Raw genomic sequence first — 21,854 nt, forward strand, 5'->3', positions numbered from 1 at the left:
TCCAGTGACATAGGTGGTGTACCCCTTCTTCCCCTTAACACATTGCGTCACTTATACCATTTTTGAGCGAACCTCACCCACCTGTAGATGTGAAGCATGTGACAACTGACGAGTTGACAGCCAGGTGATTAGCCAGGGGAGGTAGTCGGGCGCTACTCGATTTATTTTCTTTCTTCTCTCACGCTGCAAGGCTTACGGTTGCTATGCGTCACGAGCCAGGAATGTTAGAATATGGAGGGAGTGGAAAGGAGAGGCTGTAAAATAAATATTTTTACAGCCCTGCTAGATTTTTTCGTCTAAGAAATTTCGAAAATATAGTAAATATGTGATTAAAGTATAACTTGACGTCGTACCGACCATGGCTTTTAAGCCCGTGCTCCGCACCGCCAGTACCGTATCCCGTTTTCGGAGCGCGCCCCTTGCCCAGCCGGATTGAGTCAGGCGAGCGCCCCGGGCGTGACCCCAATAGACAACAAACCTCATTAACAGTCACCGCGGCCACTGGCCTTAATTAAAATGCCCGTGACTATGATCGTGTCAGATTAGAAGAAATCCAACTAAAACAGCTTACAGTGAGACAATATGTTGATAAATTTACAGTCGCCAACTTGATGCCACAATTCAAATAATTAAATACTACTATAAAACAGTTGTTAAGCCTTAAGCACACAATTACCAGGTGCTACCTTTTAATTGAGCACCTGGAACGTGTTTTTAGCTTATAATAGAGCAAATTAAGTTAATATAAGTTTTTTGACGCCGACTCACAAAGAAGAGAAAGTTTCACTTCCTTGCGAGGCGGCCATGTCCGGCAGTCTCGAACCACTCCGCGCCGGGAACAGACGTGTGTCCGTGGGCAGCATCCAAGTTTCTTTCATTGATTATTTTTTATTCTGTACTAAATTTTAAAATTTAAAACCTTTTGTTAATTCACCGCTGCCCACGTCGACTCGGCGCGTATTTTGCGGAGCCGCGCCTATCCCGACCGTCTTCATCGTGATACCGCGCTGCAGATCGTATCACTCATGTAAGTGTTTCACCGAATTTAGGAGCCTGCTCATAGAGCCCCCCCTGCACCTGTTAATGTTCGGCGCTGGCCGTCTCCAGCGAGCATCGACCCGCGTCCCGCGAGACTGCCGCGGTAACCATTAGTGTCGCGTAGTGTTATGTTTTTTCTGTGTTAATTGTGTAACGGCTAGACGTCGCCAAGTGTTGGTGAGAGTGTTTTGTAGCGGGACTAGATTAAAGGTAATTCTCACCAACTCGTGTACACTAATTTCCGGAGTCTCCCGTCCTCCACACGGCCGAGCGGCCTTCACAGTCAAGGGATAGCCATTCAGGGTAGATTCAAGCTGTGTACCTGGCGGGGCACGCGGGGGCAGAGTACCCACGACCCAACACCAACGGCCTAGCAGCCCGCTAGCCTGGCGCCCCTCTGGACAACAAGAGCACCGCGACGCCCGTAGCGCCCGTCAGGTACCCCCGGGCCTTTCACATAGGTCGGGTGACGGCAAACTAGTCATTGTTTTTGTAAATTGTATATTTTGCCATAACTTATAAAGTTTTAATAACGATAAATAGACATCGTGTAGGGCTTAAACATATTCATTTACTGTACCCTACCACGTGGTTTCGGGTGGAGGAGTATGTTGACACTTTCTCATGCTGAAGGTTGCCCAAGAGGAGGGAAGGATAGACTTTTAAAAGGTTGTGTAGAATGGAAAGAGGGGAGGAAGAGGACAGCCATACAACGTCTCGCTGCCGCCCGCCACCCTGATGGGTGCCAGCGCCAGACGGGGTTTCCCGTGCGCTCTTACGACGCAGACTACCGCCGCCGCTTTTTTAAACGGAATGTATTTTTGGTTTCTGTTATAGGAACATAATTCTACAGCAAAGACTTTACTTGCAGTGCAGTTTGCAGAAACATTCATTTTTATCGGCAATATCAATATAGCAGACTACTGGATTTTCGGGGAAAGGGGGGGGGGGGCACGTGCCCCTGGTGCCCCCTCCTGGATCCGCCACTGTTATGAAAACTACGCCTGGCAGAGGTCAATCTCTCCTGGGGAAAATTAGTTCCGAACCAGCTTTCATCCAGGGTGGACATGACAAGCACCATAGGCCATTAACATTGTTTTTTAATTGATCTAATTTCAACCATAGCATAAGTTATTTTAATTTATATTCTTTTCAACTCCATGGCTGCCCTAGTCAGCTCGTTTCATGTACGAGCTGCTTATGAATGAACTTTTGTGCATTATTGTGTGTGATCCGAACCACATTTTCTCATCCAGACACATAATGTGTTCCAGGACTTGCGATAACTAACTTTAGTAACCACTCATGTCCACACTTAGAAGGTTATCCATCACAATTTGTACCTGCACTTAGCATGTGCTCTAGAGAAATTCATGTCCACACCTAGCATGTGTTACAGATTAATTCATATATACACTTAGAAGATGCTCCAGTATAATTTGTGACAATCCTTTGCATGTGATCCTGAGTAATTCCTGCAATGTCTGGACAATGCATGCTTCCCCTCCTGCATGGTTGATATTCAGCATGATTATGGTGTTTAGGCTTCGGCTTGAGACACACCTGGACCCCACCCTAACCTGTACCCCTTCAAATACAATTAGTTTTTAGTTAAGTTAGGCAAAAATCGCTTCCTGCTGAAACTTGTGTTTTATGTAATTAGTTCTAGACTTTAGTTGTTTATATGAATATGTACATAGGTGAGGTCAATGTATAAGAGGTCCCAAGTTAATATAATTATTTGCATTGACTAGGTTTAGATTTTTGTGTTTGCCCACGAGCAGCATGCTCAGTAGTGGGAGGAATTGGCGCACCTGTCTGCAGTTCGCCTTCGCCTTTCAAGGCATTCGGTCAAGTTGCTTGAGCGCTCCACAGTTACATCCGCCGACCAGTGAATCGTGATTGTGAATTTATCTTGACACCATCGTGATCTTCATTTAAAGCCTTAGAGATTTTTTTTTTGTAGTTTAGGCTCTCAGCCACTTTATTCCTGCAGCATATTTTAGGCATGTGTCTAACCAGTGTTGCTAGTGTTAATGATAACCATGGGCAGTTACGAGGCGCAGTTTGTGAGTAGTGGTTTTATTAATAAAAGTGTGTTGAAACTCCTTGTAGTTGTTATTCAGTAAAATGCATTTCAGAGATCTACAGTAGGGGTTAAACCCGTAGTGCTCCATGGTTACAATACATCCTCTCAGCCTTCAGGTGGAACCTATTCTTCGCCATTAGAACATCTTACTCTCCAACTGTGAGTTGGTGTAGCCAGTTATTAATTACCTACATCAACTGGTGCTCAACAAGTCATCCCTTTCCCTTCAAAATCCTTTTTACCATGAGGATTAACAACATTTGAATGCTGCCAACCTGTACTTACATAGCTGTAAGAGAACACATAATTAATACTATTTGATTACAATATTTTAATTCTTGTGATTGTTCTGCTACAACTAAATTTTTCGTCATAACAATTGTATCGATGGTTGTTAAATGTCTGCTATCATGCGTTGGAATCGTTTTATAGCCTCACGCAGGGCTCCATTTTGTCAAAACATTTTTTTGATCCTTTACTGAGCTTTGTTTTTTATGTGTTCTGGATTTTGGCCTGTTTACAGTTGTGTCTCAATTATCAGTGTTTTTTTTATACTTTCCCCGAATGTCTTGGAATACTGCCCTATAAGTGCGAACACACATGTCTCACTTATAATTGGATAATACATTTTTATTTATACTGTCAGAGAAGCTGTATTATTATTAAAGCAACATCAAAACTATTCGTTTGATGTAGTTTTAAAGCAAACAAATTGAGTACTACTGTCCAGTTATTTTGGCAGTTGAATTCGGAAATCTACACTATTATATCGATTAATATAAGGTATAATATTTTTATTTTTTAAAGTTGAAAACTTGGAAGTGTATTCGTGTCGTACGATGGGGGACGAGGTTGTGGAAGCTGTTGAAAGTATCAACATAAATGACGAAAAGGCACGAAAGCTTTTGATATAACTTACATCTCTCGTTAAAAATAATGCTAAAAAGTGCTTGTGTAAGATTTTCAAGGTTATTGTTCACCACCCTTCACAGGAGATATTCAACGGTTGGTAGGCCAATTTAGGTTATTGGCCTGTACCTTCCATGAATATACTTTAATTTGAGTCTTAATAATTTAGAATCTTGTCAGAAATGTTATTATGTTGACCCTAATCTTTACATTGTGTTGTCTCTATGTATTTTATACTGCATTTCGTTCTTCGTATAATGAGCTGTCAATATCCACGTGGATTCCTGCACCTTTCCACCCATTTTCGATTTTGATATTACATACCTTTTTTTATTTTGATCTTAAATCTTAGCTAATAACTTTTACGTGATTTATGGTGTTCGCAACTAATTGATATAATAATTTTTTTGTTATGGTTTTCTTATATATTTTTTAAAAATCTTAAGGTAAATATTTACAATCGCGGTAGATGCCAAAAAAAATGCTAAAAATCCGAAAATACTTTTATTCTATGCTCTTTCACTTCCTCTTTTCAAATCAACCGGCGGAGATAAGAAATTCAAAATACTTTAGGAGATATGGAATTTTTAAATTTTGAACATGTAGAGTAGCGGTATTTGCGAAAAATAATTCTAAACATCTGAAATTACTTTTATTATATGCTCTTTCACTTCCTCTTTACATTAAAACCGGCGGAGATAAGAAATTCCAAATACTTTAGGAGATATCGAATTTTTAGATTTTCATCACAATACCTGTGAATTCAGGCGGCCACCATTGTTTCTTGTTTACGAGACGAGTATGATTTTTTTCCGCGTAGGTGAACCGACCATTGTTGCTTGTTTACGTTTATGATTTTTTATTTTCGTGACGTAGGTAGAACGACTACATCATTTTCTACTAATGGCAAAGGAATGTGCCCGCCTCTAACGTATGAGTTTTTAACGTTTCAAATTTTAATGTTTTATTTGTTGCGCAAGTAATAAGTAAAAAAATTACGTGAGTTCCTACCGTTCATCCTTTGTCCCGGTTTGTTAGGTCAGGTCAGCTACATTATAAATACTTTAAAACTAAACAACCATTAAAATTAATTTATATTATTTTTAATGTCTGCTTAGTTTGAAAGTATTAATAATGTAACTGACCTGACCTAATCGACCATTTTAATTAATTAGGCATTCACGAACGGTAAATCAAGACGCACATAAAGTTCTGCGATTCCCGATTACACCCGAACCATTTACCTTCGGCCAACCTCGGTTTTATTTATTAATATTTATATTTCCCTGTTTATTTTAATGTAGCTATACTAACCTAACTAACCGTCCATAGTGTTTTAAAGTGTTTTAATGTAGCTAACCTAACATAACATAACTATAATAAAAGTATTTTCAGATTTTAATAGATACTCCTAAACAAGCAACAATGTAGTCGTTCACCTACGTCGCGGAAAAAAAAAATCATACTCGTCTCGTAAACAAGAAACAATGGTGGCCGCCTGAATTCACAGGTATTGTGATGAAAATTTAAAAATTCGATATCTCCTAAAGTATTTGGAATTTCTTACCTCCGCCGGTTGATTTGAAAAGAGGAAGTGAAAGAGCACAGAATAAAAGTATTTTCAGATTTTTAGCATTTTTTTTTGCATCTACCGCGACTCTACATATGATGAAATTAAAAAATTCGATATCTCCTAAAGTATTTGGAATTTATTACCTCCGCCGGTTGTTTTGAAAAGAGGAAGTGAAAGGGCACAGAATAAAAGTATTTTCAGATTTTTAGCATTTTTTTTGGCATCTACCGCGATTGTAAATATTTACCAATCTTAACTGGTGTTTTTGCCGGTCTGTTAGATTTTCGGATTCTTGATGAGTAGTAATGCGATTACACAAAACATGAACCAATATGGTGGTGCTTCAACTTGAAGTCTTGATTCATGTCTTCCATCTGTCACCCATTGAGCCTTTAATCTTAGCCAATGAGAAGGCCCTGAAAATTCCATCTTTGCTTCTGTCAAAATTTTATGAAGCTTTAACTGTCGACAAACGGATGACATAACCTCCAATGCTAATGTATATAAAGTATATAAAGTATATAAAGTTATATACCCAAAGCCTTGAATTTCACCGCTGTGTCTCGTTAAAAATGTATAGCCTACCTATAAGTATAACAGATGTAAATGCAACTTACACCACCAAATTTCAATAAACTTAAATTTTATTTTGATAAAATGGTTAATAAATCCAATATGATTCTTCTTTTATTTACTAAACTTTCACAAATATAGTATCTCAAAACACTGTTACACAAATATTTTGTATTTCATTTGCCAATCAGTATACCCAGCAATTTATCATGTTTCTCTCTTTATTTCTCTCTCTGCCTCTCTCTTGCTCTCTCTCCACACACACACACAAACACACACACACGTGCATACATACTTTACTTACAAACACCCCCCCCCCCCCCCCCCCCCCCAAATCATAATTATTTTTTAATTACAAAATCACTTGATTCTAACATCATACTAAATTCACACCATTAGGTATTACTCTTGTAGTTTTTTAGTGTTGTACTTCATAACAATTTAATAATATTTTAGCCAATATATTTTGCTAATTCAGTTTATCACAATACTATTCAGTATTTGCAAAATTACTTCTTAAAGCTTCCAACTCACGACACATCATTTAGTGATTCCGCTTGCCTCAAAACAATTCTAAACTACGTCAGTTCCTCTCATGATTTTGATATAACAATTATTTCACAGTCCGTAAGTTTTAATTTCAATTATGTCATATAACACTTTTTTGCACAACCATTTACATTATTTTCCATTTATATCAAGTGCTGTGCACTTTTCATAAAATTACCTTATATTTATAGCACAACATTTTACAGAGCCCATCAGATCTGACTGCAGATATATCTGCTTTGAAATATTCTTCTCTAAAAGCAACCACTTTTATAAACTTTAGATATATTCTTATTTTACAGTGTACCAATCTAACAATCACAACTTTATTAAATGATGTTATTTTCCTTGGAAAATTTCTGTAATGTCATATCATTTCCTTCCCCCCCCCCCCCCCTTTTTTTTTTAAACTTTCAGAAATATCAGTGATGCAGGGTATTGAGTAACTAGACCCTTGGATTCGGAGTTGGTGTTTGAAGCTAACTCATCTCAAAGCTCTGGCACAGTAAGTTGGTGTTGTGCAGTGCGGACCATATGCCCAGGGCCGGCGCGTCCATATAGGCGAACTAGGCAACCGCCTAGGGCGCCAAGTAGCTGGGGGCGGCGCAGCACGACACATAACAGCTCATATCATATGTTTAATGATTATTGAAACTAGATGAAAATGGATTTTTGTAACAGCTTGGAATGTTTATATTGATATAAGTAATTATTTAAAGTCCACGATGACCTGTTTATGATTTGTAATAAGTAAAAAAGTGAAAAAAACACAAGCCTGCTTATATTTGATTGTTGACAAAATCTTAGGCTTACGTGATGTATTTTGAGGCAAGGAAAATTTTTTTGGGGGTGTCCAGCCGTGGGGTGGGTAGGGGGAGATTAAGGTTTTTCGCCTAGGGCGCCAATTTACCTTGCACCGGCCCTGCATATGCCGATTGTGGTTTGGCGTCCTGATTGGCTAGGCCGCCTGTCATGTGACTGCAGACGTGCAGCAGATCGGGGTAAATCAGTGCCGATGCAACTGCAGATCAGCACCGTGTGTGCTATTGGCTGTTCAGCCGAAAGACGTGACGGATGTGCACAGCCACAGAGAGCACTCCATTAAAAACATATAAATGATCAAAAAAAAATTCATTGAACACCCAAAAATATACATAAGTTCAGAAATTAAATCAAACATTGCATAAAGTACGCTCTTTGATAAATTAGTCGATATCACTCTGCCTATTTGCTTGCTTTTTTTTTTTTTGCAAGATACCTTTTTGCAAACAGCATTTAAGGACCAAGTTTATCTCAGCACGTCTCAAAATGTTCGTTAAAAATTTGTTAAATGACTAATAAATAATAAGTGTTTTTGTTTGAATAACACATTGATCGCACGCAACTGAATGAATACCAAGGAGAAATATTAACTGTTAATTGGTTTTATTAGTAAAAAAAAATGCTTGTTGGTTGCTGCTTTAGATTCCTAGAGAGACATTTTCCATGGAATTGTGACACCGAGCTTGCTTGTAATTTGATAGGGAAGGCTGGCATAAGCATTGCCTTACACAAACATACCCGTAACTAGGCAACTTGATAGTTACGGAAGCCTAAGATGCACATAAAGTTCTGCCATTCCCGATTACACCCGAACAATTCTCCTTCGGCCAACCGTGGGTTTATTTATATATATGTATATTTCTCTGTTTATTTTAATGTAGCTAACCTAACCGACCACTTTTAATATTTGAATTCATTTTTCCTGCGCAAAAATAAAACAAATCTCGAAGTTGGCCGAAGGTGAATTGTTCGGGTGTAATCGGGAATGGCAGAACTTTATGTGCATCTTAGGTCTCCCTTGATAGTTAATATCCCACTCTTGTGTTTTGACAAATATCATAGGAGTAAAGTTTCAAGAACGACATAACAAAATGTGTTGTGACTGCATAGTTGTTGGTAGCTGAAGCATGAATATGCATCCCCCCGGGCAGTATTCAGCCCTGATAGTTTACGTTTACTAACTAGTTGTTCATAAATGGTTCAAGTTGATGTTCTGAAAACAAAAGCTGAGAAACTTATGTTCGTTGTTATTCTGGTGCTACGCGGGAACTTAATGTGTGTGCTTAGCTCTGTTTGCTCAGCTGTAATGACACTTGTGTATGGTTTATTTGCTGAAAGGTTAGTTTGAATAAGTGGTTGCCTTCACACAGATATTCAATGTATTCATAAAGTCAGTCGGGGCTGCAGGTTTTCTGTACTTTTTTTTTATTTTGTCACTGGGAGAAACTTCATGCATGTTGTAGCTCAGACACTGAGTCATCTCTGGTTGGAGAGATGAAATTTAGTGTTGCAAACATATTTTGAGTGTGCTTGAGAATGAGAAAGGGATGGCCGCGCTGTTGATTTTGGTCGTATAATCTCGGATAGGAAGTAAGAACAGTAAAAGGTCTTAAATCTGGCAAGTCTGGGACCACCACCATTCAGAATTAGCTATTTTGCTGGATTTACGAATGTCAGTATAGTTTAAACGGGAATACCAAATGTGAAATGCCTGCTAGAAAACAGGAAGCACTGTACTGAAATGAAAACTGGCACTATCGATGATCTCTCGGACAACCAATAACTCCAGCGCAGTTATGCGACCAAATAATCTGAAGTACAGCAGCTCTGTTGGTGTCTACTCACAGAATGTGGCAAACCAAAGAATTCTTGATTCCAGACATTTCACTGTAATTAGTTAAATATGCTTGAGGGGATTGTCAATTTTAAAAATTGTGATAACAATTTTGGATTGAGTATATTTTTAAAAATATTTCTCATGATATTTTGTATTTCTGCAAACTTTCAAGTGATGGGTTCTATGTTGCAGAGAATAACTTAGTAATGTTTGTGCCTCAGTTATTATGCAACAAACACAGTAATTGTCCTACTTCAAACACTTTAAAAATTTCCAAGTCTTTATGATATTTAGTCAGTTTGAATAAACATTTGTTTAGTTTTAGGTCACCATTATTTTTTGTTGCCAAGGCAACTTTTTTTAAAAATAATTTTCCCTGGTTGATAATGTTGTAACATTCCAAATGGTGCCCTGAGCGGATGAATTGGAAGCGTCGAAACGTGGTCACTCAAAGTATGGGGCTGATGTCTCCCAGGTTGAATGAACACTTTCGAAAGATGTCTGTTTCCTTCCATCTGCCCAAGGTGCATGTTTGTACCGCTTGTCAAACCTGACACGGTCATGGTCTAGGGGCTCACGTTCATGCCTCTATTGCGTAAACCTGAATTTTATAGATAAAAGTCAGGGCTTTTACGCAGTGGAGAAGATATGTATTCCATCCCTTTCCCCTCGGATCCTAATGAATCTTATCATTCCCACCAACAAAAGGAATGAATTTAAAAGCAAACAGCAGGCAAAGTGGTTCTATTTACTCCCCCCTTCCCCCCAGAAATTAAAATTCTGTATAAGCTCCTGGATGAAGTAGTCCAGTTGCTATAATTTCTAACTATGAAGCATGAATGAAAAGGAACAACTAAATACAGTTGGTCACAAATTTCAACAAAAAACCTTTGTCCATTGCTACAGGTGCTAGGTTTTCAGCTGTGGTCTCGGCTATTCTCTGCACCTCAGATTCCACGGCGCTCATTGCAAGCTGTCTTTTGTCCCACGGCTGATGCTGCAGAGCTGCAGGTGCACAGACACTGATGCTGGTGCTCTTCATCGTTGCTCTGTTGCATTTGATAAATAACCACAGTGGTTGAGAGTACACTAGGGGGTGCGTGTATTGAGTTTATTCTTACGAAGGCTCACGTTCAGAAGTGTTGAGACGGTGGAGTCGGGACGCAGGGTGGGTGGCCTGTTGCAGGCCCGGGCGGGACCTTGAGTCGGGGCGAGGGCGAGGGCGAGGGCGAGGGGAGCGATGGCGGGCATCTCGCTGGGCGACCTGCGCTCGGCCGCGGGGCTGCGCCGCCTGGACGGCCTCCTGGCCGACAGGAGCTACGTGGCCGGGCACGGTCCGAGCGCCTCCGACCTGGCCGTGTTCGAGGCGCTGGGCGGCTGCCCCGCGGCCGGCTTCGCGCACGCGTGTCGCTGGTACCGCCACGTCGCCAGCTTCCGGCCGGCAGCGGAGGTGAGCTGCCGCCTGGCGCGCGCATGGCTAGTGCATTGCTGTTCGAGGACGCCTTCGTTTCAACAATTCCTGGGTCATATTAACTGTGGCTTCATGGCAGCATAGTATGTAATTTACTGGCATGGCGGAAGTCAACAGTGACTTACTGCTACAATATGATATGTGCTTAGTAATTCTCTTAAAGAAGGCAAATTTTCAAAATTAAATGAAAAAATTTATGGCATAGAAATTGTTGGATCTAAGATGTCTTCTATTAATTCGTAGCTGTCACCTGTAAGATGGCAGTCTGGCTTAGGTAATTATTTTCCATCTGAAGCTTACGTGTGCGGGAGCGCTGACAGCAGAACTATGAGTGTTTTGCCCCAGTTTCATTGCGAGCTTGTGTGCTGACCATGTCGGGCAACTGCTGACTGTTGCAGGTTGGGAAGCCCAACAAGAAATTCAAAGATAAGAAAAACAAAGCGGGCGACGGCAAAACGGGAGCAAGCGAGCTGAACCCATGGCCATCGTACATCCAGGTGAGTTAATGGAAAATTTGTTACTGCACAGTGCAGGTGATTGGAAGTTTGTCTCACTTTAAACAGTCTGTGTGTTCCTCGTGACTTTACAGTCTCTGCTAACCAAAATTTTAGTTATCTGACCCTCTATTACATTATGTTACTGTGGGTGTTAGTGGTTCTGTGGTATCTGCATTTGCCATTCTCTAGTTGGGTCTATTGAAACCATGTTTCTTCAATAATTTCTATCCAAATCTTTATTCAGTAATTGGGTCTACCGAAATCATACTTCTTCAATGATTGAGTCTATCAAAACCACATTTCTTCGATATTTTCACTATTTTTATGGTCAACAAGAGTGATTGGTAGTCCAGTGTAATTGTGTCAGATTGCAAGGTGGACTACGCCAGTGTCTGCACTAGGTCACTAGTTTCACTCGCTAGTTCGGTTTGCCTCCTCCTGCTGCTAGTTGGTGTCGTTCTCAGCAGTATTTGTTACTTTCTTACTCAGTATTTAATGCTTTATCAATAAAGAACCAAGAAAAAGTGCTAGGTTTTAAGTAAGGATATTTACTTTGCATTTGGTAAGCGGATGCATTAAAGATACATTTATTTTTAACTGTTGCATGGCTACTGCACCTCATTTTTTTTAACAAAGGTTGTAACCATTGAAGCATGTTTACATGTTTGTTATTATTATTATCATGATGTTTAAATTCATGTATGTTTTGTTATATAACTAAGAATATGTATAAATATTGTCTTTAATGCATGGTAATACTGAGTGCGATGACCCAGAGATACGCCACAATTAAATAGGTGTCAGCGATATTTGTTATGTTATTCTTCTTTATCAAAATTAATTCATATATATTGTTCTGTCTATGACCGATTCAGCATATGGGCGCTATTAGTTAGAGTCTTTAAGTTTTGCATTCTCTTCAGGTAAAGAAAGAGTTTGTTGATTTATTCCTCCTAGTTGGTATGTTTCGCTGGGCAGACATTTTTGGTTGTTTGAGAGTGATAAAAAAAGGAGAGACTGGAAATTTGGATCGGCTAAACGAGCGGAATTCCCCCGTGCATTCTGCAGTTCCTGGATGCGGGAATTGTGCGCAGAGGACCAGAAGAGACGCTGCGATCGCATATTTAGCTAGCTTTTCTGTCAGTATTCAGTAAAGACAGTTGGACTTTACCCCAAACGGGCTATAGGGAATCGTAATCTGCATTTGTGTGCTTCAAGACGACCGATCTTCTGCATGCAGCGATTCCTGTCGACGCTGGTGAGATACAACCAATATACAGACTTTTCAGCCCATCCTGAAAGATGTCCAGAAGAGTGGTCTTCAGTAGTATTCCTCCTGGGTCGTAGTTAGTTTTTTTGTTCTGCAGCAAGACGGTACGAGTATCCTGAAGAGGTCGAGGACAAGACCAGAAGTCTTGGGAGAACAATGTCTCATTTGTCCCTACCCTGAACTAAGCCGGAGCATATTTCTTCAAAAATTAAAATTATTAATCATTTTAGAGTCTCACGTACTTACAAGTAAATGATGAATAATTCATCAGTATCAATGGGTCATCGAGATAGGTAAATTTGCATGTAATTTGATTTAAAATAATATTTCCTTTTTCTGTTTATTTGCTATAATATGTCTACTTAGTGGATTATTAATTAAAAGTGGTCATAAATTTACTCTAAGATTAATTGAGAATAAATATAATAAATACCATTACATTGATTATTTAATTAGACAATTTTCTTTTGAGACCTAATTATTATTAACGAACTAATGTTACATAGATCCCTCATATTTACTTTTATTTAATATCAGTTCAATCACACGATAGAATATTACAAGGTAACTTGTAAATAGATACTTCCATTTTTGTATGAGTAACATAGTGTACATGCACTGTAATCAGGATGCGTGATTTACACTTTAAATGCTATATTGTATCCTTTTAACAAGTTACACTTGTATTTATAAAAAAAAAAAATTATCAAGACTTTTAGTGTTACAAGGCTTGAAAAGATAGTCGTTTGTCGAATGAGAAATTTAGGACACTTTATCTTACTTCTGCTCTAATATTTATTCTTTAAATTTGAAACCTACTATATTTTGCTAGTTTTGCGGAAATACTTTGGATAAAGAAGACCTTCTGTATTCTCTTTTTTGCATCTTTACCAGGTGACCTGGGGGAAACTGGAATAATGCAAGTTGCAGAGCTAAGAACTTGGCAGGAGGTAGACACAGATTAATGTAAAGAATTCTACATCAAACTAACGTAGGCAAAAAAAAAATTACAACAATGTTTATATTTATTTTATCTCTTTAAATTTACAAACTTATGTTAGTGTGATAAAAAATATTGTTAAATGTAGTCTTATGGATTAACATGGAAATAACAAAAAATTAAAATTTTGTAATATTTAGGTTTTGTTAGCTGTGATTAAGTAATTTAGTCTGGAGAGGTATTTTGAAGAAAGGTATGATGTGAGCAAATTGGTTTAACTGTTAATTGTCCATTGTCCATTGGATTATTTCATACTAGGTAGGCCTCTATCTTCTATGTTTACTTAAAGTAGTATTAAATATTAAATTAATTACATTTTTTAGGAAATGAATTTCCATTAATTCACATTGGTAATAAAAAATAAAACTTTATAATAGTTCAACTATTCTTTAATAATCAAGAATTTATAGTCATTTAACATGTGAATAAACTACCGTATATACTCGTGTATAGCGCGCCCTTTTTTCCCCTCAAGTAAAGGAAAAAAATAAGGATGCGCTCTATACACGGGAAAAAAAATTTTGGGGGGGGGGAGGCGGGGAGGAGTGGAAGTCGTTAACTGCCGGGTGACGGGTGTGGTTTCTGGCCAGCCCCCACACATACGCACAAGCAACAAGGCCTCTGTTTCACACACACACACACACACACACGCACACGCGCGCGCGCAAGCTCGCACATCATGGTCTCTTGTTTATTTTTAGACCTCCCCCCTTTACAGATAGCCAGCTCAGAAGCTAGTAAAAAGAGAGAGAGAGAAAGAGAGAATGTTGTCACCATGGAGCTAATATACAGTAATACATCTGGAGAGGACAAGGGAAGGCCAGCAAAGGATGCGAGGTGAAGCCGGGTATCGGCGTTTATTCCCTGCTTCCTACGCTGGAAGAAAACGAAAACGAGCCAAACTTGTCTCGCGCGGCCATAAAATCCTCCAAACTAAACTCGCAGCAGCTCCGAAACTATCAAAACAATCAAACTGAAAATTTTACTGGATTATCTGTAAACATTCTTCCCCACACCGCTTTAATCTTTTTTTCGAAACATGAATACTTTCATTTTTAAAAATTAAATACCTATTTACTGCCAAATTTTTTTGTGAATACGCAGAGTAAATTTCAACATTGAGGAAAAATTTTTGTTTGCAACTATAGGTGGGGGACACCTGCGTATGAAATTAGGAAGAAGCTTCAAATTTTATTTATATACCACTCTTGACGCATTCAACCCCATACTTTTATTTTTACAGAGAGTTGAAGTGGGAATAATGTTTCAGTGGGTAACACTACCGACATATGTCTTCGTAACGCACTTCTTTTTGTTATTATACTTCTCAAATTTTATAATTTCATACACAACGTTTATAAAAAACTAATTCTTACTTACTTCATTTAATCTATTACCAATCTCTTGTAATATACGTGTATTAGTAGAAGTTAGAAGTCTTTTCAATATCATGTTCATGTTCCAGTCTACTTACTCAACCAACGTAACATGCAAACCTTAGCTAAACACTGGTAGAGAATTGTTTGTAATAACTGTAATGCTATGCATATACTGACAATGTAAGAAACTTTCAATTTTATTAATTGTTTGCATAAGAATTAATGATTTTAAAAAATCATAGAATAGGCCTTTATAGACTGAAAACCTTTCACGTAGTTTCAAGTAGCGTACATAGAAGTTTTTAAATATATATAATTACCAAATATTGTTTAATATATTTAACATTTTTATACATGTTACAACACACATATAATAACAAGCCTATATAAGATATAAAAAGGCAGACGCCAAATTTTAGCATTTTGTATTTTTTTTCTCTGTGTGAATAAAATTACAGTTCTTAACGTAGTTGCTAATACATACTGTACTATATTTCTAAAAAAAATACGAAAACCCCTGACATCGTCACCATAACAATGATAAATTTGCAAAATAATTAAGGCACGTCTTTTAATGCTACGAAGCACACTTTTAAGAGAAATGTTTTAAACTTATGTTGGGATTTATCTAATATCTTAAAAGCATTGTGAAACCGTTCCTTTGAGGGAAACCTTAATATACCGAACACCATATCATCCTTTAATCGAGTTAGATTTTCGCTTCTTAAGACCCAATTGTCTTCAAAATGCACTGTACACAATGCATGGTTCGGAGACGCAGTCCAATTTTTCCGCTTTGTCGCTTTTTCCCAGATCTGTCGTGTTTTGGAAATCTATGAAAAAAGTAATGAATTATACTTACAACTGAAACAACTTCTCTTTGTTAAATAGTTTTCTTAGGTTTTTCGAAAAGTTCGAAGATTAGTTACTTCCGTTTAAAAAATTTGCCACTTTTTTCTGATGCTTCAAAAGTTTTGGGAATTAATTTAGTTAACAAATGAAAAAAAAAAATCTTTAATACATGTGAAAAGCAACGCCATCCGGCTTGGAATTCCATCGATTTGTACAGCCATATGCGCTACAGGAAATCACCATTGTAGCCGCACACCAGTGCCACTCAAACCTCAAGGACAAGTGGGCTGGGGCTGCGTTTGCAGTAGAAATACGCTCTCTTCCTCTTTCTTTTCAACCCTTCTTCGCAACCGGCTAGCTTCGCTCTCGCCCTACACATGTCCACTCCAGATCTTCTTACATGCTCCTTGGTTGTCACCAGTTCCCCCCCCCCCCCCCCCCCCCCCCCGGCATCTTCTTCGCTTCCTCCATTCCTCACCGGTGAGTCATCAAGTTCTCCGCGCCAGCTTAGCAACGTAGCGCGGCACGCCTCCCTCCCTTCCTTCCTTCCTTCCATGTACCAGTTGTGACGATATAGCGCTTCATTATCTTCCGTTTAGACAGCAGAGTTTATGTATTTTCCTGACGCATCACCACACATCAATTTAAATAATCAGGTACCACAAAATGTTAGTAAAATTTATTTATGGGGGAAAAAAAAATTTCAATTTTTTTTTCTTTGGAATTAGTTGCAAAAATCGTGGTGCGCGCTATACACGAGTAAATACGGTATATAGTATTAATTTTTTAATGAATTTTAACAAGGAGGGCAGTATTTTGATGAAATTTCTTGTCAAAATTGAGGCCCAAGCCAGGGTTTATTATTTTGCAAGTCTTTTTCATTTTTTTTTGAAAAAGTTTCATTAAATAGTTTAACCTTTCTCTCTGTAAATCGAATGATTCGATAGTCGACGTAGCTGCTCCGGTAGTGAATTCTAGCTGCTGGTCCAGAACTACTTGTGAGCTGCAAATAAGTATATTATACCTGAATTAAAGTCAAAATAGAAGAAATTTCTTGTGTGCAAATATGTGTACGGCCACTTCAAGAGTTCTAAAAATACTTCTAAAGAAGGAAATTGAATAACCTTATGTTTCTGGTGAACCCTAGTCATATAAGATCGTATGTTCCTCCTTTTGGTGGACTAATCACAGTATGCTGATTGTCATTTTGACAAGTTTGTCTCACTTTAAACAGTCTGTGTGTTCCTCGGTGTCTTTACAGTCTCTGCTAACAAAAATTTTGGTTATCTGACCCTCTATTACATTATGTTACAGTGGGTGTTAGTGGTTCTGTGGTATCTGCATTTGCCATTCTCTAGTTGGGTCTATTGAAACCATGTTTCGTCAATAATTGGGTCTATCCAAATCATATTTATTCAGTATTGGGTCTACCGAAATCATACTTCTTGAATGATTGGGTCTATCAAAACCACATTTCTTCGATAATTTCACTATTTTTGTGGTCAACAAGCGTGATTGGTAGTCCAGTGTAAAGTTGTAACAAAGAGAATGTCAACTAGGTTGATCTACATGCTATTACTAAGAAAATTTTTTTTTCCTTTGTGACTGGCAAGAGAGACATTTTTTGGGTATTTTTTAAGCTCAAACTTTTGTAAACTAAACTCTGACAATCTTAACTGATGTGAATACAGAAACAAGACAACTCAGTCAATTTTGTTTTAGTTGCAAAAATTCGTAAGTTTGGCGGCACAAGAACTTGTGTCCATACCACCTCAAACCTGGGCGTAAGTTCAGCAATAACTGTTATTACATGCCTCTCTGTTGTGGGATCAGTAGACAGGGAACAAGTAATAAGTCGGGACAAGATTAGATGGTGGATTGCGAAAAATCTGAAATAACACTGAAAATCATCTCGTCAGTACACAGCATAACACCCAAATGCAAATTAATTCATACACCATAATAAAACCAAATTGCAAGTTGTATAGTGGAATTAAGCAGCATTTGACCAAAACTTAATTCAAATCACTAAAAAAAAAAAGTAATCTTTCAGTGTTTGAAATTCAAGGAATGTAATTTTTTCTGGACAAAAATTGTACCGAAGTATTTTTGTTTTATTGTGCACGTCTTATTGAATCACTTTCATAACACAAATGCTTACCAATTAAAATCATTGTTCTGGATGTATCAGTTTTATACCGATCTACTACCAGTTATTTTAAATTTAAAAAATGCAGTATACAGTTAAACTATTTTGGTGGAGTAAGTATTACGAAACAGTATTTATAAAAATATAAACAATAACACGGAAATGTTCTGTTTTGGAAAGGAAATTGGACTGAAAATGAAAGCAGGAAAGTGTTGTAGAATGCTGTGGAGTGTGAGCGGAGGCGTGTGTGTGTTCCAGGAGCGCCTGGCCCTGTGGGACAGGCTGAAGGCCCGGCACGAGGCGGCGCTGCAGGCGAGGACTCCCGAGCCCATCAGGGTCACGCTGCCCGACGGCAAGCAGGTGGAGGGCCAGTCGTGGCGCACCACGCCCTACGACGTCGCCAAGGGCATCAGGTGGGCGGCCACACACGCTTTCCACGCCCCAGTGCCTTGCTACTGCGCATTACACCTGCCCGAGTACAAGCCAGAGACACCGTATTCAACCAATACAGCATTACTTTGTCAATGTGATTGCCACGAAAATTTCTAAAATAAATTAATTCATATTTTGAAGAAGAAAAATTGTTTGAGGGGAAAACTACACTGCCTGGAGAAAGAAGGTACCAAATAACAAGACTAGCGGTCTTATCGTCTATGCTACAAGTTCTACGGATAGAAGGAATTTTTTTTTATTAATATAGATACCATCTTATTTACAATATTCAGCTGTAATAAGTAATCTTATTAATAACTAGCTGCAGTACCCAGTGTTGCCCGGGCTGAACACAGGGTGAAGGGGAACTGTTTAGAGATCAGATGTAGTTAGTAATTGTCTTCTTAATTTGAATGTCAAGTGTGCAAAATAATTTATATCACTTTCAGATCCCGACAGACGTTGTTCTGCCAGTTTATAGTTATTTACCTGGTCTGTATGTAATCTAGACTCTATAAAGCAATATAGAAAAAAAACTGAAAAATAAGGGATTACTAATATTGAAAAGATTCCATTATCTAGCTAATGCTCGACATGCATTGCAATGCCTCATTCAGTTTTGTTTTGTAATATGTTTGAAGTAGTTACACATATACAAATAATCTATCCATGTCTCTAAATATATATTTATCTCTATCTACATCTATAGTCCTATATATCTATGCATCTCTCTAACTGTATTTATCTCTTTATATCTACATATATACCTCACACTATCTCTCTGTATTCTATATGAGGGTACTGATTGCTTTGTTGTTAATATCACACGGGTGTTTTTTACTTGTATGGGAAAATTAAGAATGATAAGGCATCTAGTGCGTGGCAACAATGTTAATAGACAATAGGAAATAAACTTCTAGCGCCTGCGGCATTGTAAACACACACTTCGTACGTGTATTGCATGTTGTATCCAACCCCCTCCAACGCATTTGATTCTAAATTGGACTTTTAGTAAGGATCCCTAATGTTATTGATAATATAATATAGCCTATAGCCTTCCTCGATAAATGTACTATCCAACGCTGAAAGAATTTTTCAAAACGGACCAGTGGTTCCTGAGATTAGAGCGTTCAAACAAACAAACAAACAAACTCTTCAGCTTTATAATATTACTATAGGTAATTAAAATAGAAATATTTTAATATTAACTATAATTCCTTAACATATTTAACCTAGATTTAAAGTATTACTATCAATTAATTTTTTTTGGACTCAAGTTTTTTTGTGGGTCATCCCAAACTTTTTTTGAACCACATTATTGTACTACTACATACTTCCTTTTTAACACCACAAGTTGTATAAGAATATATATGTGTGTGTGTGTATATATATATATATATATATATATATATATATATATATATATATATATATATATATATATATATATATATATCCCCTAATACAGTCAGTACAGCTCGTCGTCTCCCGACAGACGGACGTGTTTCGGACGTGTTGTTGCTTCTAGCTCTTGTTACACAATTAGGTTACTGGCAATTCATGCTCAACGTTAGTTTGTACGATGATTCTCTAGATTTCCGGGGTTTTTCAGTTGAAAATGATATGATATGATACGATACGTTGTGTTTGCAACACCTATAGAATAGGTAAATATAACCTTTCATCAATTGTGCGGGCTGCACTTCAGTTAAATGTCATGAAAACTGTGCTGAACGAGCAGGGACTCTTTAATATAAATAACGGTTTAAAGACTTTTTATGCTCTCAATGCCAAACTACTAATACTGTTCAAACCATGAATCCAAGTTCCATTGCTGGATCGCTTTCTGCCTTATTTTCTACTAAAGATAAGGGATCAAACAGAAGTCAGCTGCCACAAAGGACACTGACCTAAATTTATCTTGTGAGATAGGCGTCAGACTGATGAATCTTCAATTAATGTAATTCCTGGAGCGAAATCTTTACTAGAAAAAATATGCGCCAAGCTGGATGTACTCACAGTACAAATGGAAGAAGTGAGAAATGAAAATTGTATTTTAAAAACATTATTGAATGACACAAGAAGTGAATTATCACAGCTCACTAATGCTGTGGTAACACAGCAAAAACATGATGTTAATCCTGTTAATGCATCTCCAGGCAAGGCGACCTACAGCTGTGTTACACAACAGGGAGCGGTAATTAGGTCAGTGAACAATAGCCGGTTACCATCACCGCAGCGGAAACAGAATGCCAGGAGTGTACAAAATCAGCCAGTCCATAGTCCGTCAGCTCAGATGAATTCAGTATTAACTAAAGCAAATGAATTAACAAAACCACAGCAAGATGAAGAAGGATTTACTGAAGTAAGGTTTCACCAAAAATCAAAAAATAATTTAACAAAAACTGTGCAACATTCTGAGAAAAAATGTGAAATGCAAATTGGAGTTAGAACCACATCAACTTTGAAAACCGTAGCGAACCCTAGGCAGTTTAAATCTAAAGCCCTGTTTGTCTCTGATTCGACCCTTCAGTTACTGAAAGTGAAGTCACATCTTATATTAAAGGTGAACTTGATATCTCCTACCTTCGCGTAGCCAAGCTCAAGACTAAATACAATACATACGCATCATTCTTTGTGGCTTTTCACGAGAAGGACTATGATACTGTGGTTAGGCCTTTGGGATGCTTAATTACTGAGTTTCGGGGTAGACTCCACAATGAACAAGTATTCGGGTATGATCAAGCCAGAAGTCAAGCATCTATCATTACCGATAGCACAAACCTCACAAAACCGCAGTCATCTGCTACGTCGTCAAAAGTAAACGAGGCATCCTTATCATCATGTTCCACGTCAGCGTCTTGAGGAGCGCCTGGCCCTTGTCTCTACTGTCTAGTCCATGTGCATGTGTGTGTGACATTTATTATCAAAATGTGAGAGGTCTAAGATCAAAATCAATTGAGTTTTACGATAACTTAGCAGCTAATGATTTCGATATAATTTGTCTTACTGAAACTTAGTTTAATAATAATAGCATTAACTCGCATTACTTTGATGATAAATACCTCATCTTTAGAACAGACAGAGACCCAGCCTTAACAATGAAGGAAAGTGGAGGGGTATTAATTGCTATCATCAAAAATAAATTTAAATCTGCTTTCCCAACCCATGTTTTTGATCATACAGTAATTGAAGCTGTATGGATTAAAGTTTAAACCTCTCAAACAAATACCCTAGTGCTTGGTAATATTTATATTCCACCTGATACATCACCTGCAGTGTATAGTGCCTACTTTGAAGAGCTCGAAGAAAAATTTGCCACTTGCCGAGATAATATCCTTATTCTTGGTGACTTTAATGTGCCTGGTGTTGACTGGTCCTACTTACATTAAAAAAATGTAAATCATATTGGTA

The 21,854-nt window shown here is 38.0% G+C and overlaps 1 protein-coding gene across 3 annotated transcripts in view; it reads left to right on the forward strand.

Annotated features, from left to right (window-relative positions):
• The first annotated feature begins 3,902 nt into the window (after positions 1-3,902).
• The window catches only part of LOC134540042 (threonine--tRNA ligase 1, cytoplasmic), an 82,586-nt gene continuing 64,634 nt past the window's right edge, over positions 3,903-21,854 (forward strand). Inside the window, exons 1-4 of one of the 3 annotated variants that reach the window (XM_063382483.1) lie at positions 4,021-4,132; positions 10,577-10,840; positions 11,260-11,358; positions 18,267-18,421. In XM_063382483.1, coding sequence (XP_063238553.1) covers positions 10,631-10,840; positions 11,260-11,358; positions 18,267-18,421 — 464 coding nt within the window. In that variant the 5' untranslated portion in view covers positions 4,021-4,132; positions 10,577-10,630. Of the gene's footprint in view, positions 4,133-10,576; positions 10,841-11,259; positions 11,359-18,266; positions 18,422-21,854 lie in introns of all 3 variants that reach the window. The other 2 variants (XM_063382485.1, XM_063382484.1) reach the window with 2 other exon arrangements.

The sequence above is a fragment of the Bacillus rossius genome, chromosome 16, assembly GCF_032445375.1.
Source record: "Bacillus rossius redtenbacheri isolate Brsri chromosome 16, Brsri_v3, whole genome shotgun sequence".
Lineage (NCBI taxonomy): Eukaryota > Metazoa > Arthropoda > Insecta > Phasmatodea > Bacillidae > Bacillus > Bacillus rossius.